Below are 26,713 nucleotides of genomic sequence, written 5' to 3'. Positions count from 1 at the left end.
AAACGCCAGGGTGTGTTGGTCTTTACAAAAGATTTAATGCATACCATCTACTATCTCTTCCTCGCCCTAAGAGATTCTCTGTGCTTGTCTCACGCTTTCTTCAATACAGTCTTCATCTCCACTGGTAGGCTATTCCTCGCATCCATCACTCTTTCTGTAAATAAATATTTCCCTAGATTACTCCCGAGTCTATCCCCTTTACCTTCATCCAGTGCTCACTCATTTCAGAGCTTCCTTTCAGTCAAGATTCACATATGCACATTTATGCCACAGAGGTATTTAAATAGCTCTATCATATCACCCCTCTCCTGCCTTTCTTCCAAAGTATACAGATGGCGATCTTTAAGTCTGTCCCCCTATACTTTATGACAAAGACCAAAAGCCGTTTTAGTAGCTGCCCTCCGAACCGACTCCATCCTGTTTTATATAATTTTTAAGGTGAGGTCTTCAGAATTGTACACAGTACTCTAAATGGGGCCTCAACAGAGACTTATTAAGAGGCATTATCATCTTCTTTTTCCTTCTGGCTATTCCTCTCCCTATGCACGCAAGCATCTTTCTGGCTTTTGTCATTTATTTTTCTACTTGTTTGGCCACCTTAAGATCAGGTGACGAATCAAAACTGCGTGAGACAATCGCGCGCGTGGACAATGCCGGGCAGACAATCGCGTGCAGGATGTCAGCGCACTTGATTAAGATGCAATTTTGAAGCACTCTGAGGGGGACCCCCCCCCCCCCACACACACATACACACACACACACTTTACTTAGAACTGTTGGCGCTCTCGTTGGGAGTGGGGGGAACATCCCCCCTCCCCTATTACAGAGGAAACTGTAATTTTTCCCTAAAAAGAGCGAAAAAAGCTGTTTTCTCTATAATGGGGGGTTCCCCCACACACACACTCTTGGAGCGCTTTAAAATTGTGTTTTAATCCAGCGCGCGATTGTCTGCCCGGCAATGTCCGCACGTGATTGTCTCACACGGTTTAGTCTATGTACCTAAGATCATCACATTCGATCACACCCAAGTCTCATTCTTCTTTTGTGCACAGAAGTACTTCAACCCCTATCCTGTACCACTTCCTTGGTTTTTGTAGCTCAAATGCTCGACACTGCATTTTTAGCGTTAAACCTTCACTGCTAAATTCTGGGCCATTCTTCAAGCTTCATTAGATCCCTCCTTCCCTCCTCTACCCCATTACAGAGTTTGGTATGATCCACGATGAGGCAAACATTACCAGACAGCCCTTCTGCAGTATCATTCATAAAAATGTTAAAAAGAGCTGGCCCAAGGGGTGATCCTTGAGGCACACCACTGGTAAAATGCCTTTCCTCAGAATGCGCTCCCTTTCACACTACCCTCTGTCACCTTCCATTCAGCCTGTTTCTAAGCTAGGGGCAGATGCAAAAACTCCTTATATGGTATTTAGGCCCCTTCCCAGGATGCACCAGGCAGGGGCAAGATACCACCATTTTGAAGAGGTGGACCTTGAGGCAGGAGGGAGTAGGCACTGGAGGGAATCAGGATGTGTTGTGGCTTTGGGAGGTCAGGGAGGGTCAACTGGACTTCCAAGGATATATTTTTGGGCCAGGGAAGGAGCTGGAGAAGATCCTCTGGATCCCCGAGAATTTTTTGCAGGTCTGAGCTCTTATATAGCACCTTACTTTCCTGTCAGTGCCTGAGCCAATCAGCGGTCAGGCACTGACAGGGAAGTAAAGCTATGAGAGCTCAGACCTGCCGTAAAAGTTTGTACAGTAATAGGTGAGTGTTCCTTGTTGCACATTACACGCCGTGCTTATTTTAAAACTAATGGGTTCCTTGTAATGCGTTTGTATAGGATTCTTGGTGGCTGCTACTGCTATTTGTAAAAGCCACCAAGAGCCCTTTTGTGCACTGGAGGCTGAATGAACTAACTTCCAAGTTAGACTGGCTCCACACAACCAGCCTTACTCAAATGGTATGCTTTTGAACATCTGCCCACTAGTCATCCATTTTAGTCGCTTATGTGGAACTGTGATGTGGAACTGTGAGTTAAACATTTTGCTAAAATCTAAGCATGCCACATCTAGTGCTCTCCCTGTCCTGGTGCTTATTATATAGGAAAATTATGAAAACAATTCTGCTTTTTGTTTTACAGTTCTGGATTCTTGGATTTTGTGATGTTTTCTACATTTGCAACATTCTTCTTCCCACTCCTCCCCCCAGTCACTGCCCTAAATGGGAATACAGTCAGAGTCTGATATTGCTGAGGTTACATGAAGCCAGCAGTCACATGCCACGTGCGACATTATTATCTACGTGGGTGAGCTCATTGCAGGGCTCCCAGCCTTTGGGGGAGGGAGACAGGCTAAGCGAGATGGTGATGTCAGGGAAACTTTTACCATGAATATTATGGTTGGAATCGATTGTAAATGTAATATTATTTCCATTATTTGTGAGACACTTAACTAAAGCATCATACAAAATCACGTTATGTGTGTCAGCGTGCCAGCAGAATTACAGAAGGGAGAGTTTAGAGAGGAAGAATTGTGAATATCCACAGGAAGTGCGAGAAGAACTGCTTTAATTAAATTTCAGCATTTCTAGTTCACACTGTTCCTTTACCATTTTGTTTTGTTAATACAAGGCCTACATGAAGGCAACTTTTTAGAAAAGCTGTGAATGACAGAGGTGAAGGGGTGAGGCTATAGATGCATTTTAAGGTGAAAGGGGATGTTTTTGAAAAAGGATTGAGTCTGATAGGGCGCCAGCAAAGGGGATGACAGGGCAGCAGAAATTTGGAGGATTCAAAGAAGTTGTCAACAAATATTGCAGACGAGTACTGGGTAGAAAGAGCTGGATATATGTGTGTGTGTGTGTGTGTGCGTGTAGAGAGAGAAAGAATAAAATGCTTGCATAGAGAGTGAATGATAGATATTGCACAGTTAGTATTTGATGTAGAAAGGAAACAGAAGGACCAGACTGTAAAAAGGAAAGTTATAGATGGACACAGGGAGTGGGCAGGAGAGAACGCACAGATCATTGAATCCTTTAGTTTGTCCCAGATAATGAAGGAAATCCTGGTGTCATGCATCAGGCTGATGGCTGCTCCCTGCCATGAATAACTCATTACATCTAGCCACCAGAGGAAGATTATTTGGGCCTTCTGTAAAGAAATTTTCAGATACTGGGAAATGGTAGGCCAGTGACGCCAGCATCTCAGGATGTGCAAACACTGAATGCTTATCATTTGCTGCTACGTAGCATAAATGTGCATGAGGCGAGTCTCCCTCAACTAAAAGGAAACTCTGGAAATACTTTTTTATAGAAAGGGTAGTAGATGCATGGAACAGTCCTCCCGGCAGAGGTGGTGGAGACAAGAGACTGTGTCTGAATTCAAAAGGGCCTGGGAGAGGCACATGGGATCTCTCAGAAAAAAAAAAGAGATCAAGTTTTATTATTTTTAATATACCGACCATCAACAAGTATCTAACCGGTTTACAATGCTAGGATAAATAAAGAATTAAAATAATACTTATAAAAGGGGGAAAAGTGCACATTAAAAACGTTTTACAAATACAAACATGAAAGTGGGGGTTGAAGGAGAAAAGGGGGGGTAGAGTTACATTGTTAGGAGTGGAGAGAAAAAAAAATAGTTACTGCGGATGAGCAAACTAGATGGGCTATTTGGCCTTTATCTGCCATTATGTTTCTATGGAATGAGGGGACCTAGGATGAAGGTGAAAGGGGATAGATTCTGAAGTGACCTCAGAAAATACTTTCTCATAGAAAGGGTGGAGAATGCTTGGAATGGCCTCCCGGTGGAGGCGATGGAGAAACAAAAAGTTTATCTGAATTCAAGAAAGCCTGGGACAAGTACAATGGATATCTAAGAGAGAGGAAGGGATAGTAGATGGCATGGTTAGGCAGACAAGATAGGCCATATGACCTTTATCTACCTTCATTTTTCTATGTTTCTAATTTCTATACTGCTACTAGATATACGAGGACCGACAGTTAAGTTCATGAACTTGCCACCATGTGGTTACATTGGCAGCACTGTAAGGTGTCATAGCCTCTGTCGATGATGCGATGCGGGACGGCCTAGCAAAGGCCCCGAGGCTGCCTGATGAAATCGGGCTAAACTACTGCTGGTGGTAGCTGTGTGCCGAAGTTAAAAGCACACAGAGCTGCCGCTGCTGGTCCAGGGGCGCAGAGATGAGGAAGACAGGAGTCCCAGCAGATACGCGCAATGCGACGGTAGAAGTCAGCTGATACAGGTGCCGGAGCCTCTCTTCCTGCCCTGTGAGCCACGATACCCTTAAAATCTCAAAAGGCACACAGTGTGCGATACACTGAATTAGAGCCACAAACAAACATTGAATTTCTTGTTAAACTTGGCAAGAGTGGAATTGAAACCAGGACGTGTTAGTCCAAGTTTATGGGGCTAATGCCATGAAGAAAACGGCATTGTACAAATGGATTAAATGTTTTTCTGAGGGGAGAGAAAGCGCCGCTGATGAAGAGAGGTCAGGGTGGCCAGTAACGAGCAGAACTGACAACAACATTGCAAAAATGTGTCGAATTGTGCGTCAAAATCGTTGGCTGACTGTGAGAAGTATAGCAGACCAAGTAAACATCGATCGAGAAACAGGAAAATCATAAATGAAAATCTTGGTGTGAGAAAGGTGTGTGCAAAAATGGTCCCTCGTAGCTCTTGCATCACGACCATGCGCCAGCTCACACGACAGCGTCCGTGAGGGAGTTTTTAGCTAATAAACAAATAACTGTATTGGAACACCCTCCCTACTTACCTGATCTGGCCCCTAATGACTTTGTTTCTTTACCCAAAGATAAAGGAACTATTGAAAGGAAGGCATTTTGATGACATTCAGGACATCAAGGGTAATATGATGATAGTTCTGATGGCCGAGAAAAAGAGTTCCAAAATTGCTTTGAATGGTAGACTAGGCGCAGGCATCGGTGCATAGCTTCCCAAGGGGAGTATTTCGAAGGTGACTGTAATGATATTCAGCAATGAGGTATGAAGCACTTTTTGTAGGATGAGTTCGTGAGCTTAATTGTCAGACCTCATATAGGGTGCTGTACACAAAACACATAAGAGACGGTCCTTATTCATCGGAGCTGACAATCTATTCAAGACAGATAAACAGGACAAATAAGGAATTAGGGAGCTATTTATTGTGGAAATGATTAAAACAGACATGGGTACTGAAAAGTGAATAAGCAGTTAAGCGTTAAAAAAGCAGCCTCAAATCAGTGGGCTTTTAGGCTGGATTTGAATAAGGCCAGAAATGGAGTATAATGTTGCAACTTAGGAAATCGCTTCCAGGAATTTGGTGCGGCAGGGTGAAAGGGACGGAATCTGACTTGGCAGTGGAGGAGAAGGGAAGGGATAAGACTGACTTATTAGATGAACAGAATTCCTGGGGAGAGGTGTAGGGAGAGATCAGAATGAAGAGATATTGAGGAGCTGCAGAATGAATGCACTTGTAAATCAGTAACAGGAGTTTGTATAGGGAAACAGGTAGGGAGCCAATGAAGTGACTAGAAGAGAAGGGATTATGGGAGTTCAGTAGCAGTGATGCAACAGAATTTTGAACAGATGGAAGGGGAAAGAGTAGGTTTAGTGCAGTGGTCTTCATTGCAAGGCTGAAGGCAGTGGGTTTATTTTTTTTCCTCGCCCCCTCCCCCTTACACAGGATCTGGTAGTTCCTCACCTTTCTCCTTCCCGGCAACTGCTCTTGCTCTCTATGGGCCACTGGCAGCGTGAGTGAAGTAAAGAGATGCCAGACCACAGGGGGAGGGAAGGGAAAGGGAAGGGGAGGACAGAGATACCAAACCATGGTAGGGAGGAGGAGATACCAGGCCACAAGGAGGAAGAAAGGGAAGGAGAGCCGACAGATATGTTCCTGCTTTGGGCAATGACACCAATAACACTTTTCGATATTCATTCTTACCAGAACACCTGGCCTTGGTCGCACATGCAGAACACAGATAAACCCTAAGCAAATACAAGACTACAAATGAAAAGTCCTAATATACACAAACGAAACCCTAAGATGCAGTACAGCACCAGAGAAATAGAAACAAAATGCATTTCTTCCTGAACAGTGCAAAATATAAACAGCAGATGTAAATTCTCAAAACTGACTTATTTCAATCGCTAAATTGAAAATAAAATTATTTTCCTACCTTTTGATGTCTGGTGATTTTATTTTCCTACAGTCTATGGCTCATAAGTATCAAAGAGGAGACAAGTTAATCAGATCATGTATTTTTTTAAATGAGTATCACTAATGGGCAGACTGGATGGACCGTTCAGTTACTGTGTTACTATGTAATCATCTTTTCTCAGTCTCTAGTTAAACTTCCTTCTATCTGTGCTCTTAACTGTGTTTCCAGGGTCTTCTTATCCATTTGCTGGTTTTCTCTCCTTTACTTCTTTTGGGCCCAAAACGGCCCTCGCTTAAAAATCAGCAAAGACCACTGATTTAGTGGATCAGTGTAACAAGGAACTGCACACTGATGTTTCTGCTGCAGCTATTACTACACAGAAGTTTGAATCTGTCGTGTAGGTGATATTATATTCATACACCAAGTGGTTCTTATAGCCCCTGATGCTGCCCCCGGAGGGGATGAAACATGGCTATGTCAAGCTACTATTGATTTTAAGTGTAGTTCCTTAATAAATATCTGTTTTAAAGCAGTGGTTCCCAACTCTGTCCTGGAGGACCACCAGCCAGTCAGGTTTTTGGGATAACCCTAATGAATATGCATGAGAGAGATTTGCATATAATGGAGGTGACAGGCATGCAAATCTGCTCCATGCATATTCATTAGGGCTATCCTGAAAACCTGACTGGCTGGTGGTCCTCCAGGACAAGGTTGGGAACCACTGGTTTAAAGGATTTTTCCAACTGGTCTGCTTCTTTTTTTACCATACTGACTACCTCTCTGTTTCTGTATCTTCCAGCATCGCTCCCCTTTGTCATCATGACCCTGGTGAACACTCCATACAAACGAGGTTTCTACTGTGATGATGAGTCCATCGGATACCCGTACAGGGAAGACACCATTACCCATGGCCTGATGGCTGGTGTCACTATCTCCTGCACTGTTCTCATTGTAAGTTGTATACTGTAGAGTAAACTGTAGCGTTTGCTCTGATTGGGGGTCCTGTTTAAGGCACAGCTTCCCAAAACTGTCATAAGAACCTCGGTCAATTTTATTTTAGGATCTCCACAAAGAATATGCATGAGATAACTAATCGTACATACTCATTATGGAGAGCTTAAAAATCCAACTGACTGTGGAGTAGAGAGTTGCGCGGGGACAGAAATCCCACCCGTCCCCATCCGTCCCCGTGAGGAATCCCACCCGTCCCCACCCGTGCCCGCAAGGAATCCCCCCGTCCCCACCTGTCGTGAGGAATCCCCTCCGTCCCCGCGAGGAATCCCCTCTGTCCCTACCTGTCCCTATAAACTACAGAAATAGTTATTTCATTTAATTATGCTACTGAATTAAAGGCTCTGGTAGAAACCCATTTACAAATAGGCAAAAAGACTTTATTAATTTGGAAATATTAATTGGGAAGAATACATACTTTGTAAACGGGTTTCTACCAGAGCCTCTAATGTTTATACATTTTTATCAACACAACTAATATACAACTAATATACTACTTTATCCTGAAGCAAAAAAAAAAAAAAAAAAAGAGAATTTTTTTCCTACCTTTATTGCCTGGTTTCTGCTTTCCTCATGTTCTCATTCAATTCCTTCCATCCACTGTCTCTCTTCTCTCTGCGTCTTCCATTTGCTTTGTTACTGTGCCTCTCCCTTTCTCCCCCCTTCCAAATTGATCCGGCACCCATCTTCTTCCCTCCGCTCCCCCCATAGTCTGGCATCTCTGTCTTCTTCCCTGCCAGCGTCTTCTCCCCCACTCTCTCTTCCCCATTTCCTTTCAGTGTCCTTCTCCCCCCATCTTCCCCATGTTCTGTCAGCATCCTTCTCCCCCCTCTGTCTTCCACATGTGCTTTCAGTGTCCTTCTCTCCCCCCGTCTTCCCCATGTCTTTTCAGCGTCCTTTCCCCCCCCCCGTCTTTCCCATGTCCTTTCAGCGTCCTTCTCCATCCCTTTGTCTTCCCCATGTCTTTCAGCGTCCTTCTCCACCCCTTTGTCTTTCCCAGTGCTTTCAGCTCCTTCTCCCCCCTCAGTTTTACCTTAAGCACCTTTTCCTCTCCACTCCATCTTTCCTTCCTTTCTCCCTCCCTGCCCCTTTCCTTTGTGGCGCTTACCCGCCCGACTGACAACAGAACAGGCCCGGTCCAACAAACCTCCCTGCCTTGTAGCCGCGAATCTAAATTACCTTCTTACAGCAGCTGGAATATTGAAGCTGCTGTAAGAAAGTAATTTAGATTCGCGGCTACAGGGCAGGGAGGTTTGACGGACCAGGCCTATTGTCGGTCGGTCGGGAGACCTGGCTGGCTGTGCTGCACCCGGGGCGGACCGCCCCCCGCCTTGTACCACTGCCTTTTCCATGCCTGCCCTTCCGCAGCACACGAACGGAAGTCTTCACGATGTTAGCGCTAACGTCGGAGGGAGGGAGGGCTTTGCTTAAGCCCTCCCTCCGACGTCAGCGCTGACATCAGGAAGACTTCCGTTCAGCTGTGTGCGGCAGGGCTGAGGGCAGGTAGGGAGACGAGCCTCGCGGCTGAATACATCCAGCCCTGCAGGAACCCCGCGACCCTAGGGGGCGTCCCCACGGGATCCCCGTGACCCTAGGGGGCATCCCCACGGGATCCCCTTGATCCGAAGGGGGAACCCGCGGGATCCCCGTCGTCCCCGTTCCCGTGCAGCTCTCTACTGTGGAGTCTCATGGATAAGTTTGGGAAACCCTACTCTTAAAGAACACTACAGTATTGTCGCTTCCAGGACAACGGCAGAGATCATAACTATACTTGCTAAAAAAAAAAAAAAAAGTACCGGTGCTAGCATATCATAGTGATATAAACCTCATCTTTAGTTGGAGAGGCTGGGATAATAAGAAGTATGACCTCCCTGACATCCAGCACTCCAGCCCTATTCCCTACTTCACCTCCTGCTGGGAGAAACTGAGATTGCAAAAGCCCCTTTCCTGCTCCCCTCTTCCCTGGCACATCCTAACACTCAACAATCCTGCACCATTCCCAGTTAACACCTCTGCTCCTCCTGAGAGAAACTGGGACTACAAAAATTGTGAGTTCCATCACAACCAGTACTCATGCATCATTCCCTGCTGCACATTCTGCTGAAAAAAAACTGTTTACATTTTTTTATTTTTATTTTTCTGGTCTTGCGATGATGCCTGGGCTGACAAATACTTTTTTTTCCTTCTCTATGATTCTCACAGATCACCACGGGGGAGGCATACATGGTCTACACCAAACGTCTGCACTCAAAGTCGCAGTTCAATTGTTACCTTGCTGCTTTGTATAAGGTGGTGGGCACTTACCTATTTGGGGCAGCAGTAAGTCAGTCTTTGACTGACTTAGCCAAGTACATGATTGGCCGACCACGCCCTAACTTCCTGGCTGTCTGCAACCCAGACTGGATGCGTGTGAATTGTTCAGGCTACGTGCTGGAGGACGTGTGCCAGGGAAAGCCTGTAGATGTCACCGAATCCAGGTAATGCTGGAGCAGTGCATTAGGATTAACTGTGCCAGCAGCTCCCATTGCCAGTCTATGTTCCTGAATGCAGTCAATCCCTTCCCTGTGCTCCCCGCCAGAAATCCAGGCACAGGGTCTGCCAGTGGCACAAACTAGTGCCTGCATTGCCAACATTAGAGCAAAGCATGAGCTTAGGCTGCCCCTGGCATATCCGAAAATTACCGCCTCTCTTTGCAGTGCAGCCTGCTGCCCTGGGGAATGCTGCTGGAAGCCACAACCTCCTCTCACTCTCAGAAAGATAAACTGAAAATGAACAAAAATTCCCTGAGTGCCCTAATGCCACAAGGCATTCGGCACTTGGGAGAAGGTGAAAGAAATAGGTCCTTACAACTGCTTGTCTGATTCTGCTTTTATTCAGGTTGTCTTTCTATTCTGGACACTCCTCATTTGGGATGTATTGCATGGTCTTCTTAGCCGTAAGTATGTTTCTACTACCTTCTTGCCCTATGAACACATGTTTGTCCCCTCCCTTACCCCTCTCCAAAGGCTCCTCTCTATATCCCTGCTCAACTCTCTCCTAGTCTCATCTCCAGATCCCTTCTCACCTCACCCCCAGGATCTGCTCTAGATCCCTGCATCCTTCTTCCCAGACTTCTCTCTAGATCCCTCTCCCCAGGCTCATCTCTAGATCCCTGCTCACCTGTCTTCCACTAATGCTGACTGATGTGTGCCCTGTCTCCTTTCTGTGCATTGCTTAGCATCTCATGGAGTGGAGTCTTCAGTGACCCTTCTCTTTTAAATGAGTATGATAGACTATTAGGACATAATCAAAAAACTATAGCATCCAAACGCCCCTAAGTCGGCACTTGGACGTCTGAGTGCCAATTATTGAAACTGTTTACCTGGATATCTAGAGAGACGTTTCTTCCACTGTGTGTCCAGAGTTCAAGAGGATGTGTTAAGAGACATGTTATGGCCATGCTTTGGGTGGGCTGTGGGCATGCTAGCCTTGGACAGACAGCTTGCGGGGATAATCAAACCTTTCCCAAGACGTCCTGGACGGAACTTAGATGTTTTGGGTTAGACCTCTTTAGGAAGTGTCTAAGTGCCAAAAAGGTACCCAAACTGACCAGACGATCACTAGAGGGATTAAATAATGACCCCCCTACACACACACAAACACTTCCCAGTGGTCACGGACCCCCCCCTCCCTCCCCATAAAGATCTGAATGAATCGGTACAAACCTGTCTCTGGAATAGCAGCATCTGGTATGAGAAATCCTAGTAGAGCATCACACAGGTGTCTTAAGCAGGGTGGACTAGTGAACCACAGAAAGAAGGAGCTGGACCCATAAAGCACTCTAACTACAACTTCTATGGTGTTAAATATGAGCCCATCAAAACTCTACCATACTGCCATATAGGTTTCACCTACAGCCATAAGGGCTATTGAGGTGGTAGACAGGTGGATTTAGAAGGTTTTGGGGTAGTTTAGGAGGGCTCACCATAAATTATAAGGGGTATAATTTGAGATGTATATTTGGCACCTTTATATGAAGTTCACAGTAGTGACCTCTGCTGTGCCCTTCTGCTCTGTTGGAATGTCTATGTGGCCAGTCCATTAGAATGGTGGCCCCTCCTACATCTAAATGATGCTGATTTGGATGTTCTAACTTGGATGTTGTTGTGGTCAAAAATGGCCAATAAAGTTAGGTATCCTGGCAGTCTATACATTTTAGCAGCCAAGACGCCCAAATAGGCGATTTAAAAAAAATTATTTGGATGTCTCTTTCAAAAATGGACATTTTTCTGCTTCTGACTTTGGACATCTTGTGGCCTTATGTGCCTACTCCCACTCTAGAACTCACAGACACCAACATTTCAAAATAAGTGGGGTGCAAAACAATACAAAATAACTCTCTCTATACACAATGAAGGTTGCTTGCTCAATATTGGGGGTGCTGAGCTGTCTCCAATGGGAGTAGGATACAATTATTTTTCTCTCTCCCCACCTGAAGAATATGACAGTGTGTGATTTACAGCAAAAAAAAGAGACTCATTCTTGTCTCCCACATTACTATGCAGCTATAAGTTGATCCAATGTAAGACATAAACTTTACTTGGTACATTTGTCTCCAATAATCCCAAGTAATTCTTGTCTCTATCTTTCTCTTCACTAGCTGTATGTCCAGGCTCGTTTAAAGGGGCAGTGGGCTCGTCTGCTGCGTCCTACTATCCAGTTCTTTCTGATTTCTTTTGCTGTGTATGTGGGTTACACAAGAGTCTCCGATTACAAACACCACTGGAGTGACGTGCTGGTGGGACTCCTCCAGGGAGGCCTGGTGGCAGGAATCACAGTAAGTGCTGGGGGAAATTCTTGGAAAGAGAGCTGGTGGTAAGAATGTCTGAGAGTGCTGGGAGGACTCTTGCAAGGAGGACTGGTGGCAGGAGGATTCCTGCAAGGAGGGATGTTGGTAGGAGCCACAGTAAATGTTGAGAGAGAGAGCCTGGGACAGACATAGTGGTGGGAGCAAGGTTTCAAAGGATCAGGTTCAGGAGTTGAGGAAAAAAGTGGCGATTTTAGTGTAGAGATTTGTATACACCCTAAGTGGAGAACCAGAGAGGAATAATTTAAACTGGCCAGACTGGATGGACTAATTGATCTCAGGAGGGAGGAGGGAAATAGTAATTTGTAAAATGTATACAGGGTTTTCAGGTCTCTGTTTATTTGTACCCAGTAGTGCTGCCCAATTCATCAATGATTCAAAACAATTTGTTTGCTGGAAAAATTGGACTCACCGATTTTCAGTGAGTTCTGACAATATCTCCAAGCCTTCTAAAGTGGAAGCAGCAACAGCAGTGTCTGACAGGCAGAGACAGCGCTCTGAACAGGTTTCTCCTGGCCTGCCCCGCTGGGGCCTTCCCTCTGCTGCATCACTGATGGTGCAGCAGAGGGAAGCCCTGGTGGGTAGGTTATGAGCAGCCTGTTCACCACTGCTACTGCATTAGGAGGCCTGAAAGTTGAGGTCTTAAGGGAGAGGAGGGTGTAGATCGGGAAGTGCTGCATAGGGGGATAGGAGGGTTCAAAAGCTGCTGCACAGGGGGTTTGGAGGGAGGGATGGAGAACTGCACAGAGGGGAGACAGGAAGAATTGTAGCACATGGGGTGGAGGAGATGAAGGGAGAGATGCAACAAAGGTAGAAAGGGGTGAGAGGGAGAAATCTTGCATATGGTAGAGGGGAGGGAGACATGCATAGAGAAGAGAGAGATAGAAGTGTTGGACATAGGGTGGAGGGCAGGGAGAGATGGTGCATGGGGAGAGAGAAAGAAATGCTTCACATGATAATGGAGGGGAGGAAGGGAGAGATGCTGCATGGAAGAGAATAGAGAGGTTTGACCCAGGGCACAAGGCAGGGGTGGGAGAGAGAGAGAGATGTTAGACATTGGGAATTAAATGTTGGATATGACAGTGGAAAGGAAGGTAGAGATGAGCACAGAGAAAGAAGAAAACATCAAATGGGCAGGAGACCCTGGTGAGCAAGTTAAACAGAAGACAAACAGAAACCAGAGCTTGGGACTAATATGATTTGAATAATAAAATGGCCAGACAATAAAAGGTAGAAAAAATAATTTTATGTTCTGTTTTTTGATTACAGTATGTCAGATTAGAAATATGTATCCTGCCAGGGCTAGTGTTAGACAGTGTGTGTGAGCTAGGACCTAACAGATGGAGGAAAAGTATTTTGTTTTGTTTACATCACAGCACAACGTGGGGTTGGAGAGAGCAAAGGGGGGGGGGTGAAGAGGCTACAAAAATAAACCCACCAGCCTGTTTGAAAAAAATCACCCAATTAGGCAGGAAAAGTGATTAGAACCAAATCAAATCGAAGAATCAATCCAATAGGCCAAATAGAATCGAAATGGAAATTTTTCCCTGAATCGGGCAGCACTAATACCCATGAGCTAGCAAGCAGATAGTCCCTTTGGAAAATTTGAGCCCAGCCAGCACCCCAGGTATGGACTTTGTACCTTTTTTTGAACACCATAAATCACAGATAAAGATGTGAACTTGAAATATGCATGCGTTGTCCGCTGGCTACACCCTCACTCCCTCCCTTTACAGATGCATACTTGTAGTGAGGGGAGAATTTCATCCCCCACTGTTGTTCAGGTATTTGCTTAATTACCCAGGTGCAGTCTTGTGAAAAATGCTTGTATATGTGACATCATTTATTTATTTATTTCGATTTTTATCCCGTCCTCCCAATAGTTTAGAATGGCCTACAAGCAAACATTCACAGTAGAGTACATTTGGACAATACAAAGACTATACAACAATTTAAGTACAGGCTAAGAATGGACTATACAGCAATTTAACTAGAGGTTCAGAAAGGAGAAGAGAGGGTAGAAGGAAGGGGGAGTTTAAGGGGGTGAAGGGGTAGATTGCAGTTGTAATTTTAGTTGAAGAGGAGGGTCTTTACCGCTTTCTGTAATCTGATTTGCGGGGGGGAAGTTGGTTCCAGTTTCCCTATAGCTTTTCTGCTAGTTTAAGTTTGGTCACAGTAGTACCAGCGGTTCTTTCTTGCTTAACTGTACTTTGTAGAGCTGGGCCAGTAAACCTGGGACTTTAATTTTCTTCACAGGTGCGGTACGTCTCAGACTTTTTTAAGATGAGACCCTCCCTTAAGTGTCAAGGAGATGCTTTGGAAAACAAGCCCAGCTTACCACTCAGAGAATCTGACGAAAACCATTTTGGTTACTTAGACACTCCATGACCCCCAAGCGGCTCCTGAAGAGAACAGCACCACAACCAAAGACCGACCCAGCCTGCCCGGTTTTCCTCTGGGTTGCACTACAGACTGGGGGTGCTGCTTCTTCACTACACCCTGGGGCAGCTGTGGAACCCAGCAAAAGGGGTGGGAGCTGCCAGGGACACTGAGCAATGTGTCCCTCAATAAGTGCCTGGAGTCTCCCAGGAGAATTGTCCAAAAAAGAGCTTTACTTTCCAAGAATAATGGATGCATCTCCCCAGGGAATACCTAACCAGTGGATTAATCTCCCATTGGAGCACAGGAAAAGCCAATTTATTCTTCTGTGGAATATAATAGCAATATGTCCTTTATCCTGCAGCCTAAATGCAGTATTCAGGCTGTACTGATTCTTTTCAAAATGGCACTTTCAGTTCCAGCCTGACACAGTGACACGTGAATGAGTTTCCAAAAAACTTCTGGCTTACACACCACCCATCACTATGAGTGTTTTACTGTCCCCCATTGGATGACTTGGGTATGTCTTCCCTCTTTCTCCAAGTGTAGGGGGGTCTGCTGGTGTGTCTGTTCCACTGGAGGATCACTTCAGTCAGGCCAAAGGAGCCTAGCGGAGGTGTTTTGCCTCTGGTAAGCAGTGTGCCTTGTAATAAGATCAACCGGGGGGGGGGGGGGGTTGGGAGCAGGGGGCAGTAATGATGAGTAGTTTGCAGATAGTATTATGCTATGGTAAAGGCTTTTAAACCAAATGTTGAAGCATCAGTGAATGTCCCTCTTCAGGGTCTAACATAGACTTCACAGCCCCATACTTGAAAACACATCACAGTGTTTTGGAAGAGATGAATTGTTTTGGAAACTTCAAAAGGTGATCCCATAGATTATGGATGCTGAACCCTCTATTTATCCCTAGTATATAGCAGGGACCAGTAACTCCATGCTTCAGACTAGGGGCTGCTGCACCACTGTATATCTCCGTATTAATTTCTCCTCAGCTAAGGAGGGGCTCAGTGGGGGGTGACTAGTATCTCTGGCCACCAGAAGCTAAATAAGACTGGATTTGAGATTCCCACAGCTGCCCTGCTACCCTACTTCCTTCCAGAAGGACTCTCAGTTTGAACTCTAGCAACTGTATATGTTCCTATTAAATATATGAGATACTCTTTTTCTATGATATGCATTTTGATGGCAGATCTGCTTATCTTGATTTCTTTTTAATGGGCTGTAGATAGCTCCTCTGGTACATGCAGTAGCCTATATCAGGCCTCTGTAGATGACTTGACCGCAGAGAGGCCTGGTTTTCCAGTAAGTGATTGGAAGGGCAGGGGCTTGAGTTGACCAGGTGCTCAGCTGTGGGAGAAGGAATGGAGCTAAAATAAAAAAAGGCTTGCAGGAACACGGCCTCTCCCATATCTCACTGCACAAGGAGGAGGAAAGTGCAGTTGCTATTGGTCTTAGGTGTTTCTTCCACCTGTCAGCAGGAAAGTGGAAAAAATGTGACTCTTCCTGCTGGTCTGGTACAACCAGGCTAGACGCCAAAGATCCAGCAGTCTATTCTCCTTCCAAAAGTGTTTGAGTTAACCTCTTGGCACCTGGAGTTGGGGTTTTCAAAAAGACAAAGTGCTTTAGAACTCACTGACAGAGTTCTGAAACTGTGTGTAAAAGGGTTTAAGGCAGACATGGGCGGGCAACTCTGGTTCTGGAGGGCTGCAATCCAGTTGGGTTTTCAGGATTTCCCCCATGAATATGCATTGAAAGCAGTGCATGCCAATAGATCTCATGCATATTCATGGGAGAAATCCTGGAAACCTGACTGGAATATGGCTCTCGAGGACCGGAGTTCGCTACCCCTGGGCTAATGATTCATTTAGGTTGAAGGCATCATCTGAGGCAGGGGTCTCAAAGTCCCTCCTTGAGGACCGCAATCCAGTCGGGTTTTCAGGATTTCCCCAATGAATATGCATTGAAAGCAGTGCATGCACATAGATCTCATGCATATTCATTGGGGAAATCCTGAAAACCCGACTGGATTGCGGCCCTCAAGGAGGGACTTTGAGACCCCTGATCTGAGGCATGGAGAAACGGGCATATCAAGTTAGGCTAGCAAACTGCACCCCATTTCCTCTTCAACACCCACAGACACTGCTCCCCCTCCATATACAGCTCAGCTGCACACATTCTTCCCCTCTACAGAAGCAGAGATGCCAAGGCTCACTCATCAGGTGTGTGCCACTCTTTGAGCCCTTTCTGGCACCTGGTATCACCGTGCTTTGCACTTCCCCACTCTTTCCCGCTGCGTGAGCACCCCCAACTCTGACCCTAGTGCTTGAGCGCCCCTCCTCTTCACCTCTAGAAATGTTCACCAGCACAAGCAGCATCTTCCATCCGTTGCTCGCATCAGCTCCCTTCTGACGTAACGTCCTAATCCCGCAACCAGGAAGTGACATTATAAGGAGGCTGATGCCGGCGTGAGCAACAAGTAGAAGATGCTGCTCAAGCCAGTGAGTATTTAAAGAGATATTTGGGGGTGGGGGTGGGGAGAGGAGAAGAGGTGACGGCGCCCCCCCGTAAAATGTATCCAGGACGGTCGTCCCCCCCTCCTTTACTACGTCACTGTCTGTCACTCATTAGACTCTCAATGCTAGCACACTGATCCTGATCACAGCTTCCACGTGAAGCCAGCCTAAGAGAAGAAAATCCAAAAAGAAATCCAATCACAAGGGGGGAAGCCACTGTGTTGGTAGCAAGGAATATTGCTTCACCTTGGGTTTTGGCCAGGTACTAGTGACCTGGATTGGCCACCTTGAGAATGGGCTACTGGGCTTGATGGACCATTGGCCTGACCCCAGTAAGGCTATTCTTATGTGAGCCAAGTATAGGACATTTAAGCCACTGTAACATCACCGATGAGGTTGGTTCTGAGGCACTGTGGAATGAGGCATTATGGCATCACAATCTCAGCTCTAGAATGTTGCTCTCATAGGGGGGTCTGGAATTTTGCTATTCTTTGAGATGCTGGAATATTGCTACACCGTGGGTTTTGGCTAGGTACTAGTGACCTGGATTGGCCACTGTGAGAATGGGCTACTGGGCTTGATGGGCCATTGGTCTGACCCAGTAAGGCTGTTCTTATGTTCACACTTTGCTGCAGACTGGCCCACCTCACCCTGCTCCTTCCATTTTCCCTGCACTCACAAGTACACATGCTGTAAAATCTACTGGTATGTGTATATTTTGAGCCACTAAGTTGAGAGCAATTTTCAGCACAGAAAATGTACCCATATTGCCTCCACTCTGACTGTATCCTTTCAGAGGCTCCAAAGAAAACCTATCATCATATTATGCTGGGCTTTATTTTTCATTTGCAAAGGAATACTACTCCTATCTTTCTAGATTTCTACCCTGGATCTCCCCTCTGAAAAATCATACATGTTGGGATGGTTCACCCTTGGCATCTCTGTACACTGCTATATGTGCAATATGCCCAGAACACACCACATTGATAGAGAAGGGTACACACGTGCTGCTCTACCACAGAACAGGTACAGCTCAGGCGGCAGCAGAGCAAGACATATGCCTACATATACTACTACTATTAATTATTTCTTTAGCACTGTACAGAATCACAAAGAAGACAGTCCCTGCTCGAAAGAGCGTACAATCTAAACAGACAAGAGAGACAAACAAACAGGATGTCAGGGATACAGTTAAAGGTAATGGTTAATCTGCTAGCTAGGTTGGAAGGCAGAGGCAGAGGGGAGTACAGGACAATCAAGCCATTGTGACATCACTGATGAGGTTGGTTCTTAGGCATTGGTGGAATGAGGCATTATGACATCACAGTCTCGGCTCTGCTTCCCAAAAACTCTTCACACTACTACTATGAATTAGTTCTATATCACTACCCCATGCATACAGTGCTGTACAGAGTCACAAAGAAGACAGTCCCTGCTCAAAAGAGCTTACAATCTAAACAGACAAACAAGATGTCATGGATACAGTTAAGGGGAACGGTTAATCAGCTGGCTGGATTGGTGGGCAGAGAAGTAGGGTTAAGGATTGAAGGCTCTATCAGAAAGGTGCCTATAGAATTTTTCCTCCATTTGAGAGACAACATAAAGCAGAGATGGCAAAGAACGGAGGTGTGATGACAGAAACAAAGTGAGAGCAGCTCTGTTGGCTCCTCATAGTAATCGGATATTTGTATTCTCATTTGGAGTTATAGTGGAATTTGATTAGCAAGCTAATCAGTGAGCTCTGGTGTAGGAATGCTGCTATTTGTTCTCAGACGGCCAACGACCCCTGATGTAAGCATTGTGCTGAAACATGGCCATGTCGTGTCGGCTGATAAAGATTTTGCATTTTTGACTTGTCATCATGCCTCTGTTCTTTGCCATTTCCACTTTGTGCTGTCTTTACCCCCTTGGGAGTCTCTCCAACAGATGCCAGATAGTTTTTGATTGGATTTGGAGTAGGGTTGCCAGATTTCCTTTTGAAAAAGAGAGCACACCTGGCCTTGCCCCCTTCTGCCTCCAGCCCCATCTGAACTTTCTGTCTCCTTCCCAGAGATCTGGAGGGCCCCTGCGCATGTGTGTACATCAACACTATGACATCACAGGCATGCACATATGATGCCATTGTGTCGACATCTGTGCATGTGCAGAGGACCTTTGGATGTAGCCCCAAGCTCAGGGACTTCAAAAACCTGGACAAACTGCCAGGTTTTGGAAATCTCTTGGGGCATCCGGATAGGCCTCTAAAAAGAGGACATGTCCGGATTTTCCCAGGACATCTGGTAACCCTAACTTGGAGGGAATCTGAAGCAAAAAGATTTAAAGAAAGCTTTACAATGAAGCAGAGCCCCAGCGCGGAGCCAAGAACTGATCTCGCACTCGCACAAGGTAGTGCTGAGGTAGTCAGATGACACACTCAGTATGCAGGCAGAGGTCTGATCTTGAGCAACCTGCAGGATGATTTAAGAACATGCACAGACAGGCCAGATTCCCTCTGAGACACTTATCAACCTCGTTTCTTTTTGGCTTTCATATGTGACCTCATGCCACCTATTCTTTCAATGGCCCCTTTGCCCTTCACCTGTGCTGAGCTGCAGCAATTCACTTAAAATACAGAGCAATTTTCATCCACATGTACAGCAGCTATCACTAGGAGGCGAGGAGAAGCCCCATAGAACCCCTTAACTTGTACAGAGGGAGGCATGCAAGCTGGTAAAGGGAATAACTGGAAGAAGCTTGGGTTTCTTGTGGGGGGGAGGAGAAGGAGGAGAATTAGTGCTCACACATGCAGTAAGCTATTTGAGAAGCTATAATCCAAAATTTGGCTGGTGTCTAACCTTACTTTGCAACCACAAAGAAATCTTTAGAACTGGGCCTACTTTCTCCTTTAATATTTACAAGAACTTGCTAGACCACATATTCACAATAAAAGATTAGGGAAAAAGTGCAATTACTTTTCTTTGCTTAAAGGTAGTTTGTTTTCTATGTTTATGAGACTTATTCCCTCTTTTTCTTTTAATATGTATATACAATATACAAATTCTCACCTATGCACCATGAATTGTGACCACAGTTCCTTAGAGTGGAAAATCATCTTTCTCAAGTCCCCTCTTTGGCTTGTAGATATGTGATACTTGTATTTTGTGTGTGTGTGTGTGTGTGAAGGATCAGACACACATTCAGTTGAGAGCTGGAGATGCCAGTCCACCACCAGCCTCTCCAAAAGGCAGATTCTCAAAACCTACTGCCAATAGTAAAACAGTTAACATGGGAATAGCGCCATATAAAACTGCATGGAATGCACAGAAGGCTTTAATGCTGGAAATAACATGCGTGGCAGAGATGACTGCAAATTGTATTTCAATATAGTCAGACGTATGCTAATGATGTCATTTGCTATGCCTTCCCAATGCTCAGAGATCAGTTTCAAAACAAACCCTGCTCTTACTGCTGAAAAGTAACGCCAGCTCAGAGATGGCAGTAGAAGGTTTGAAGAGAGGATTTCTTTGTGTTTCCAGTTTAAAATCTGCCCATTTTGATTTCTTCTAGAAGCTTGTAAGCGCCGATACGGAGAAAGAAATGTGTGCGTGTCCAGGCAAATCCGAAAGTGAAAGCACACATTTAGCACCTGTTTTCTGTGCTTAAATATAAGCCTTCCATGTAAAAATTAATTTTGACAAGTTTATAGGCAGACCCCAAGCTACAAATGCCTGACTTAAGTATGATTCATACTTAAGAACGTGGTTGTGGCTTCTACCGAGCAGTATTTCCATTGGCATAGATTCCTACACTTCTCCTGGGTTCATAGTTGCGCGCAAGACATATGCGCACGGACAAATGGGCGAAGAGAAGTGAGCGCAAGACGTCTGAGCGCCAAACAAGTGAGCGCCAAGACAAGTGAATGCAAGACATCTGAGTGCAAGACAACTAACACCGTCACGGATACGTGAATGTGGGCACGCCATTTTGTGGTGTGCTCAATTGTCTTGAGCTGAATTGTCGTTGCGCTCAGTTGTCTTGCACTGACTTGTCACACTGAATTGTGGTTGCGCTCAATTGTCTTGCGCTCAGTTATCTGCGCGCAATTGTCCACGCACTTTTGTCTTGCGCGCATTTGACTTGCCACCCTTCCCCTGTAGCAGATTCAGGAATGATGCATGGCCACATTAAGAACAGTGTATGGTTGTGCACAGTGGCGTAGTAAAGGGGGTGCGGTCCGCCCCAGGCGTGCTCTTCGGGGTGTTGGCACCCCTCCTGTTCTCTGCCCCCCCTTTCCACCCCACCCCCTGCCACATGTGCATCCCTTCCCTTCCCTTCCCCCTGTACCTTTTTAACTTCGGCACAAGCAGCCATGAATTTGCTGCTCGCATCGGCTTTGGCACCCGCACCTAGGAAGTGACGTCAGAGAGAGCGCTTGTGTCTTGCACCAAATTGTCAGCGCTTGTCGGCGCGCTGGTGTCTGGCGCGCAATTGTCCTGTCACCAGCATGTTCCTCCCCAGTGGCTTAGTAAGGGGGGATGGGGCAGTCCACCCCAGGTGCCCTCTTGGTGGGGGTACCAGCAACCTCCTTCCCTGCCCCCCCCCACTACTGCCCGCGTGCTGCTTCCCTTCCTCTACCTTCTTAATGTTCGTGGCGCGAGCAGCAACCCTAACCTTCTGCTTGCGACAGTGTCGGCTCTTCTTCCTGGACCTGCACCTAGAAAGTGGTGTCAGAGGAAGAGCCAACGCTGGCACGAGCAGCAGAATGAGGTTACTGTTCGCGCAACAAACGTTAAAGAGGTGTGGGGGAAGGGAAGGAGGACAGGCAGGAAGGGGTGGGGGGCAGGGGAGGGACGCCTTTCACCCTTGCTATGCCATTGTTCCTCCTATTTGCTTTTACATGCATATAATTTGAATAGTATTTCCTTTGAGAATTGGAAAGCCATTTTTTGTGCTGTTTTAGCAGCATGGGGTGTGCACTGTTGGTTCTACAAGTGAGTCACACAGAAGCTTCTTAATTTTTTAACCAGTAAATCTGTCCTCTGTCCTTCTTGTCATGCTGCCATTTATTCTCGTGGAAAAAGGGGAGAGGTGCAAACAAAGCCTGTGAGGCTCCTTTTACAAGTATTCTCTCTTTCTCGTTAATGCTGGAGCTGGAAAGGACAAGTTCTTTCTTCTGTACCTCTCTCTTATCATTCTGTAAGTTCTTTCCTCAGCCATTCTGTCACCCTAGCTGTCCCATCCTAGTGTAACATAAGTTGATACGCTGAAAGCTTTGGCTTGGACCTAGACCGGTGCTAAAATGCAGACAGAGGAGGCCTTCATACTAGAGAGCTGCACGGGAACAGGGACGACGGGAATCCCACGGGTTCCCCCCTAGGGTCGCGGGGATCCCGTGGGGATGCCTCCGAGGGTCGCGGGGTTCCTGCGGGGCTGGGTGTATTCAGCCGTAAGGCTCATCTCCCTACCTGCCCTCAGCCCTGCCGCACACAGCCGAAAGGAAGTCTTCTTGATGTCAGCGCTGATGTCGGAGGGAGGGCTTAAGCAAAGCCCTCCCTCCCTCCGACGTCAGCGCTGACATCGTGAAGACTTCCGTTCGTGTGCTGCGGCAGGGCAGGCAGGGAAAAGGCATTGGTACAAGGCGGGGGGCGGTCCCGGGGCGGGTGCAGCACAGCCAGCCAGGTCTCCCGACCGACCGACAATAGGCCCGGTCCGTCAAACCTCCCTGCCCTGTAGCCGCGAATCTAAATTACTTTCTTACAGCAGCTTCAATCTTCCAGCTGCTGTAAGAAGGTAATTTAGATTCACGGCTACAAGGCAGGGAGGTTTGTTGGACTGGGCCTGTTCTGTTGTCAATCGGGCGGGTAAGCGCCACAAAGGTAAAGGGCAGGGAGGGAGAAAGGGAAGAAAGGTGGAGTGGAGAGGAAAAGGCGCTTAAGGTAAAACTGAGGGGGGAGAAGGAGCTGAAGGCACTGGGGAAGACAAAGGGGTGGAGAAGGACGCTGAAAGCACATGGGGAAGACAAAGGGGTGGAGAAGGACGCTGAAAGGACATGGGAAAGAGGGGGGGGGAAAGGACGCTGAAAGGACATGGGGAAGACGGGGGGGAGAAGGACGCTGAAAGGACATGGGGAAGACAGAGGGGGGAGAAGGACGCTGAAAGGACATGGGGAAGACAGGGGGGAGAAGGACACTGAAAGCACATGTGGAAGACAGAGGGGGGAGAAGGATGCTGACAGAACATGGGGAAGATGGGGGGAGAAGGACGCTGAAAGGAAATGGGGAAGAGAGAGTGGGGAGAAGACACTGGCAGGGAAGAAGACAGAGATGCCAGACTATGTGGGGAGCAGAGGGAAGAAGATGGGTGCCAGATCAATTTGGAAGGGGGAGAAAGGGAGAGGCACAGTAACAGAGCAAATGGAAGACGCAGAGAGAAGAGAGACAGTGGATGGAAGGAATTGAATGAGAACATGAGGAAAGCAGAAACCAGGCAATAAAGGTAGGAAAAAAATTCTTTTTTTTTTTTTTTTTTGCTTCAGGATAAAGTAGAATATTAGTTGTGTTGATAAAAATTTATAAACATTAGAGGCTCTGGTAGAAACCCGTTTACAAAGTATGTATTCTTCCCAATTAATATTTCCAAATTAATAAAGTATTTTTGCTTATTTGTAAATGGGTTTCTACCAGATCCTTTAATTCAGTAGCATAATTAAATGAAATAACTATTTCTGTAGTTTATAGGGACAGGTAGGGACAGAGGGGATTCCTCACGGGGACGGGTGGGGATGGGGGGATTCCTCGCGGGGACGGGTGGGGACGGAGGGATTCCTCGCGGGGACGGGTGGGATTCCTCATGGGGACGGGTGGGACTTTGGCGGGGACGGGTGGGATTTCTGTCCCCGTGCAACTCTCTACTTCATACCAGATGATAACATGCGTGCCCTGGTTGTTTAGCATGAAGTTGGGCCTTGTAATTCTGCATTCTGTAGGAAAAATAAATCCAAACTTGGCTCTGATGGTATGTATTTTAATGCTATACTCGATATTTGCAATTCTGTTTGTGAGACTTTGTCTGTTAGGTGGGCATATAAATAAAGGTGTTTCTTCCCTTGCAGAGGGTGGGATGCTTAAGGTTACCAGACGTCCGGGATAACCTGAACATGTCCTCTTTTTAGAGGACTGTCCAGGTGCCCGGTCGGACTTTCCAAAACCCAGCAGTTTGGGCTTTGGAAAATTCCGGCCGCATCTGGAGGGCCTCTGAGCATGCGCAGATGATATGACAAGTGTCCACACATGCTCGGAGGCCCTCGGACGCGGCCCAGAGGTCAGGAATGAAGAGACTAAGCTCGCTGGGGGCGGGGCTGAGGCAGAATGGGGCATAGCCATGCATCCAGGATTTTACAACGCTAAATATGGTAACCCTAGGGATGCTTCCAAATACTGGTGCCCGAAGATGTCCTTAGAACCTGAAAAACAATGCATACCTCTTGTCTGCAGGACTGCTTATGTCAGACACCTCCTATGGGACTTCATATCCTCTTTCCCGTCAGAAATTGAATCTCAAAATGGAGCTGTGAGCCTGATGATTTTAAACAAGTCCCCTTCTTTGCAAAACACAAAGATCTTAAATTTCTGGAAAAAGTGCATTGTACTATGTAGCTCAACTGTGCATTTCTGTGTACTCGGATAGTGCTACATTAACATTTTAAATATTTTTATTATAATGTTATAAGACAAAAGTGCTACGAGTGGCTAAAAAGAAATAAACATAACCATGTCAGTGAGATGTTGATAGCAGTAGACTCTGACTTTGTGTACCTTTTTTCACCCCAGAGGTTGGCTTTAGTTTCTTTTTGCAGTCCAAAAGAGTGTAACCCACAAATATTTTTTAAGATCCATAAGGTAGCCATAAAACCAAGGCGGTGATCTCTCTGGATAAGCAGCACGTGGAAACTGTAAGCCACCAAGAATACAAGACTAAATCTGATGACAAACAGCACTACAACACCACATATTACTTCAGTGAAAGATTTTTTTAAAAAACTAAACTAGTTAAGTGTCTTTAAGTCCAGGAAGGCACAGAGCACTGTAAGGGAGCTGTCAGAGGCTGTGTTGATTAAAGACTGTACTGGTGCAGCTGTCCTAGAGCCTGGAAACATCTGGGCAGCTGCTGAAAAAAAAAAAAAAGAGGTTGATTTCCAGAGAAGTTTCTACAGACAAGGATTTCCTCTGCTGGAAATAATTGACAGCTTCATGTGCCTTGGCAGACAAAAACACAGAGCAGGATTGGAGCGGATGGATTAGAGGGAGACTTTGTTGAGAGAGGGGGTATAAGAAGAAAAAGCCCAGCCTGTGTTCTCATTCCCGCTCTGCCATATTGTTGCACTGTTTTCCAAGTGTATTTTCCTGTGTTGGATTGTATTGAGAGTGTATTATGTTTTGCCTTTCAGTTCTGCACTACTGTAATATGCATTTTGTTGTGTTGCTCTGTTGTCCTGATGTGGGTTGTGCAGTGTTGTTTCATGCTAGTGAACTGGTCTTCATTCCCAGTTCTCAAAGACTGCCAAAAGCTCAAGTTTTCCACCTTCACTGTACGCAAATCTATCATGTATATTCATTAGGTCTATCCGGAAAAACTTGGCCCATTGGTGGTTCTAGGGGCTGGGAGTGAAAACAAAAGTGCAAAAGTATGTGTTGTGTTAAATTTGGGTTCTACTGGTTTATAGTTTGCTATGTTGTCAGGTTATTCTTTTGTGTGCTATGTGTCAGGGCCAGTAAATAGCATTAGGTAAAACTTAAGCCTGGCAACCCCTCCCCCCATCTCAACCCATGTTCATCCCATCACCATTGCTCCCAGAACAATCCTATACAAATATATTTGGGGGAAAATGTGGCACAGTGGTTAAAGCTACAGCCTCAGCACCCTAAGGTTGTGGGTTCAAACCCACATTGCTCCTTGTGACCCTGGGCACGTTTCAATTTTAATTACAAATTTGATTAAATCGCAATATCAAGTTTCAAAGTGATGACAAGTCACCTAATCCCACCATTGCCCCAGGCACATTAGATAGATTGTGAGCCCACCAGGACAGACAAGGGAAAATGCTTGAGAACCTGAATAAATTCATATAAACTGAGCTCCCCTGGGAGAACAGTATTGAAAAAATTAATAAAATCATACTTTATACTTGCAAAACACACAAAAAAAATGCATTTCACAGTAATGCAGAACACAAAAGCAAAAACATAATACTATATATTGCAACACAACCCAACACAGCACAATATGATGATGTTAAGGTTTAATTGCTTTGTCTTTGTTACATTTGCATTGCCACCTGGATGTCTCACCACCATCTAAAACTGAATATGGGTAAAACAATGCCACTTATCTTCCCGCCTAACCCACCTCCCTTCTTCCCTCGTTCTCTGTCTCTGTGGACAACACTCTCATCCTTCCTGTTTTGTCTGCTCGTAATCTCGGGATCATCTTTGACTCCTCTCTCTCCTTCACCACCTATAAAACATATCGCTAAAACCTGCCACTTCTTCCTCTAGAACTCCGGTCCGCGAGAGCCATTTTCCAGTCGGGTTTTCAGGATTTCCCTAATGAATATGCATGAGATCTATTTGCATGCACTGCTTTCAATGCATATTCTTTGGGGAAATCCTGAAAACCTGACTGGAATACGGCTCTCGAGGACTGGAACACCAGGCCAATCGGGTTTTCAGGCTAGCCCTAATGAATATGCATGAGAGAGATTTGCATATGATGGAAGTGATAGGCATGCAAATTTGCTTCATGCATATT

The 26,713-nt window shown here is 45.9% G+C and overlaps 1 protein-coding gene across 1 annotated transcript in view; it reads left to right on the top strand.

Moving 5' to 3' along the window:
- Positions 1-15,585, top strand: part of PLPP2 (phospholipid phosphatase 2) — a 36,465-nt gene extending 20,880 nt beyond the window's left edge. The window contains exons 2-6 of the mRNA XM_033957140.1: positions 6,978-7,129; positions 9,392-9,666; positions 10,067-10,124; positions 11,829-12,005; positions 14,292-15,585. Of these exons, the coding sequence (XP_033813031.1) occupies positions 6,978-7,129; positions 9,392-9,666; positions 10,067-10,124; positions 11,829-12,005; positions 14,292-14,423 (794 nt within the window). The 3' untranslated portion in view covers positions 14,424-15,585. The remainder of the gene's footprint in view (positions 1-6,977; positions 7,130-9,391; positions 9,667-10,066; positions 10,125-11,828; positions 12,006-14,291) is intronic.
- Positions 15,586-26,713: the final 11,128 nt, after the last annotated feature.

Source organism: Geotrypetes seraphini, chromosome 8 (assembly GCF_902459505.1).
Source record: "Geotrypetes seraphini chromosome 8, aGeoSer1.1, whole genome shotgun sequence".
Lineage (NCBI taxonomy): Eukaryota > Metazoa > Chordata > Amphibia > Gymnophiona > Dermophiidae > Geotrypetes > Geotrypetes seraphini.
Note: the sequence above shows the minus strand (reverse complement) of the source record. Positions and strands in the feature narration are given on the sequence as shown.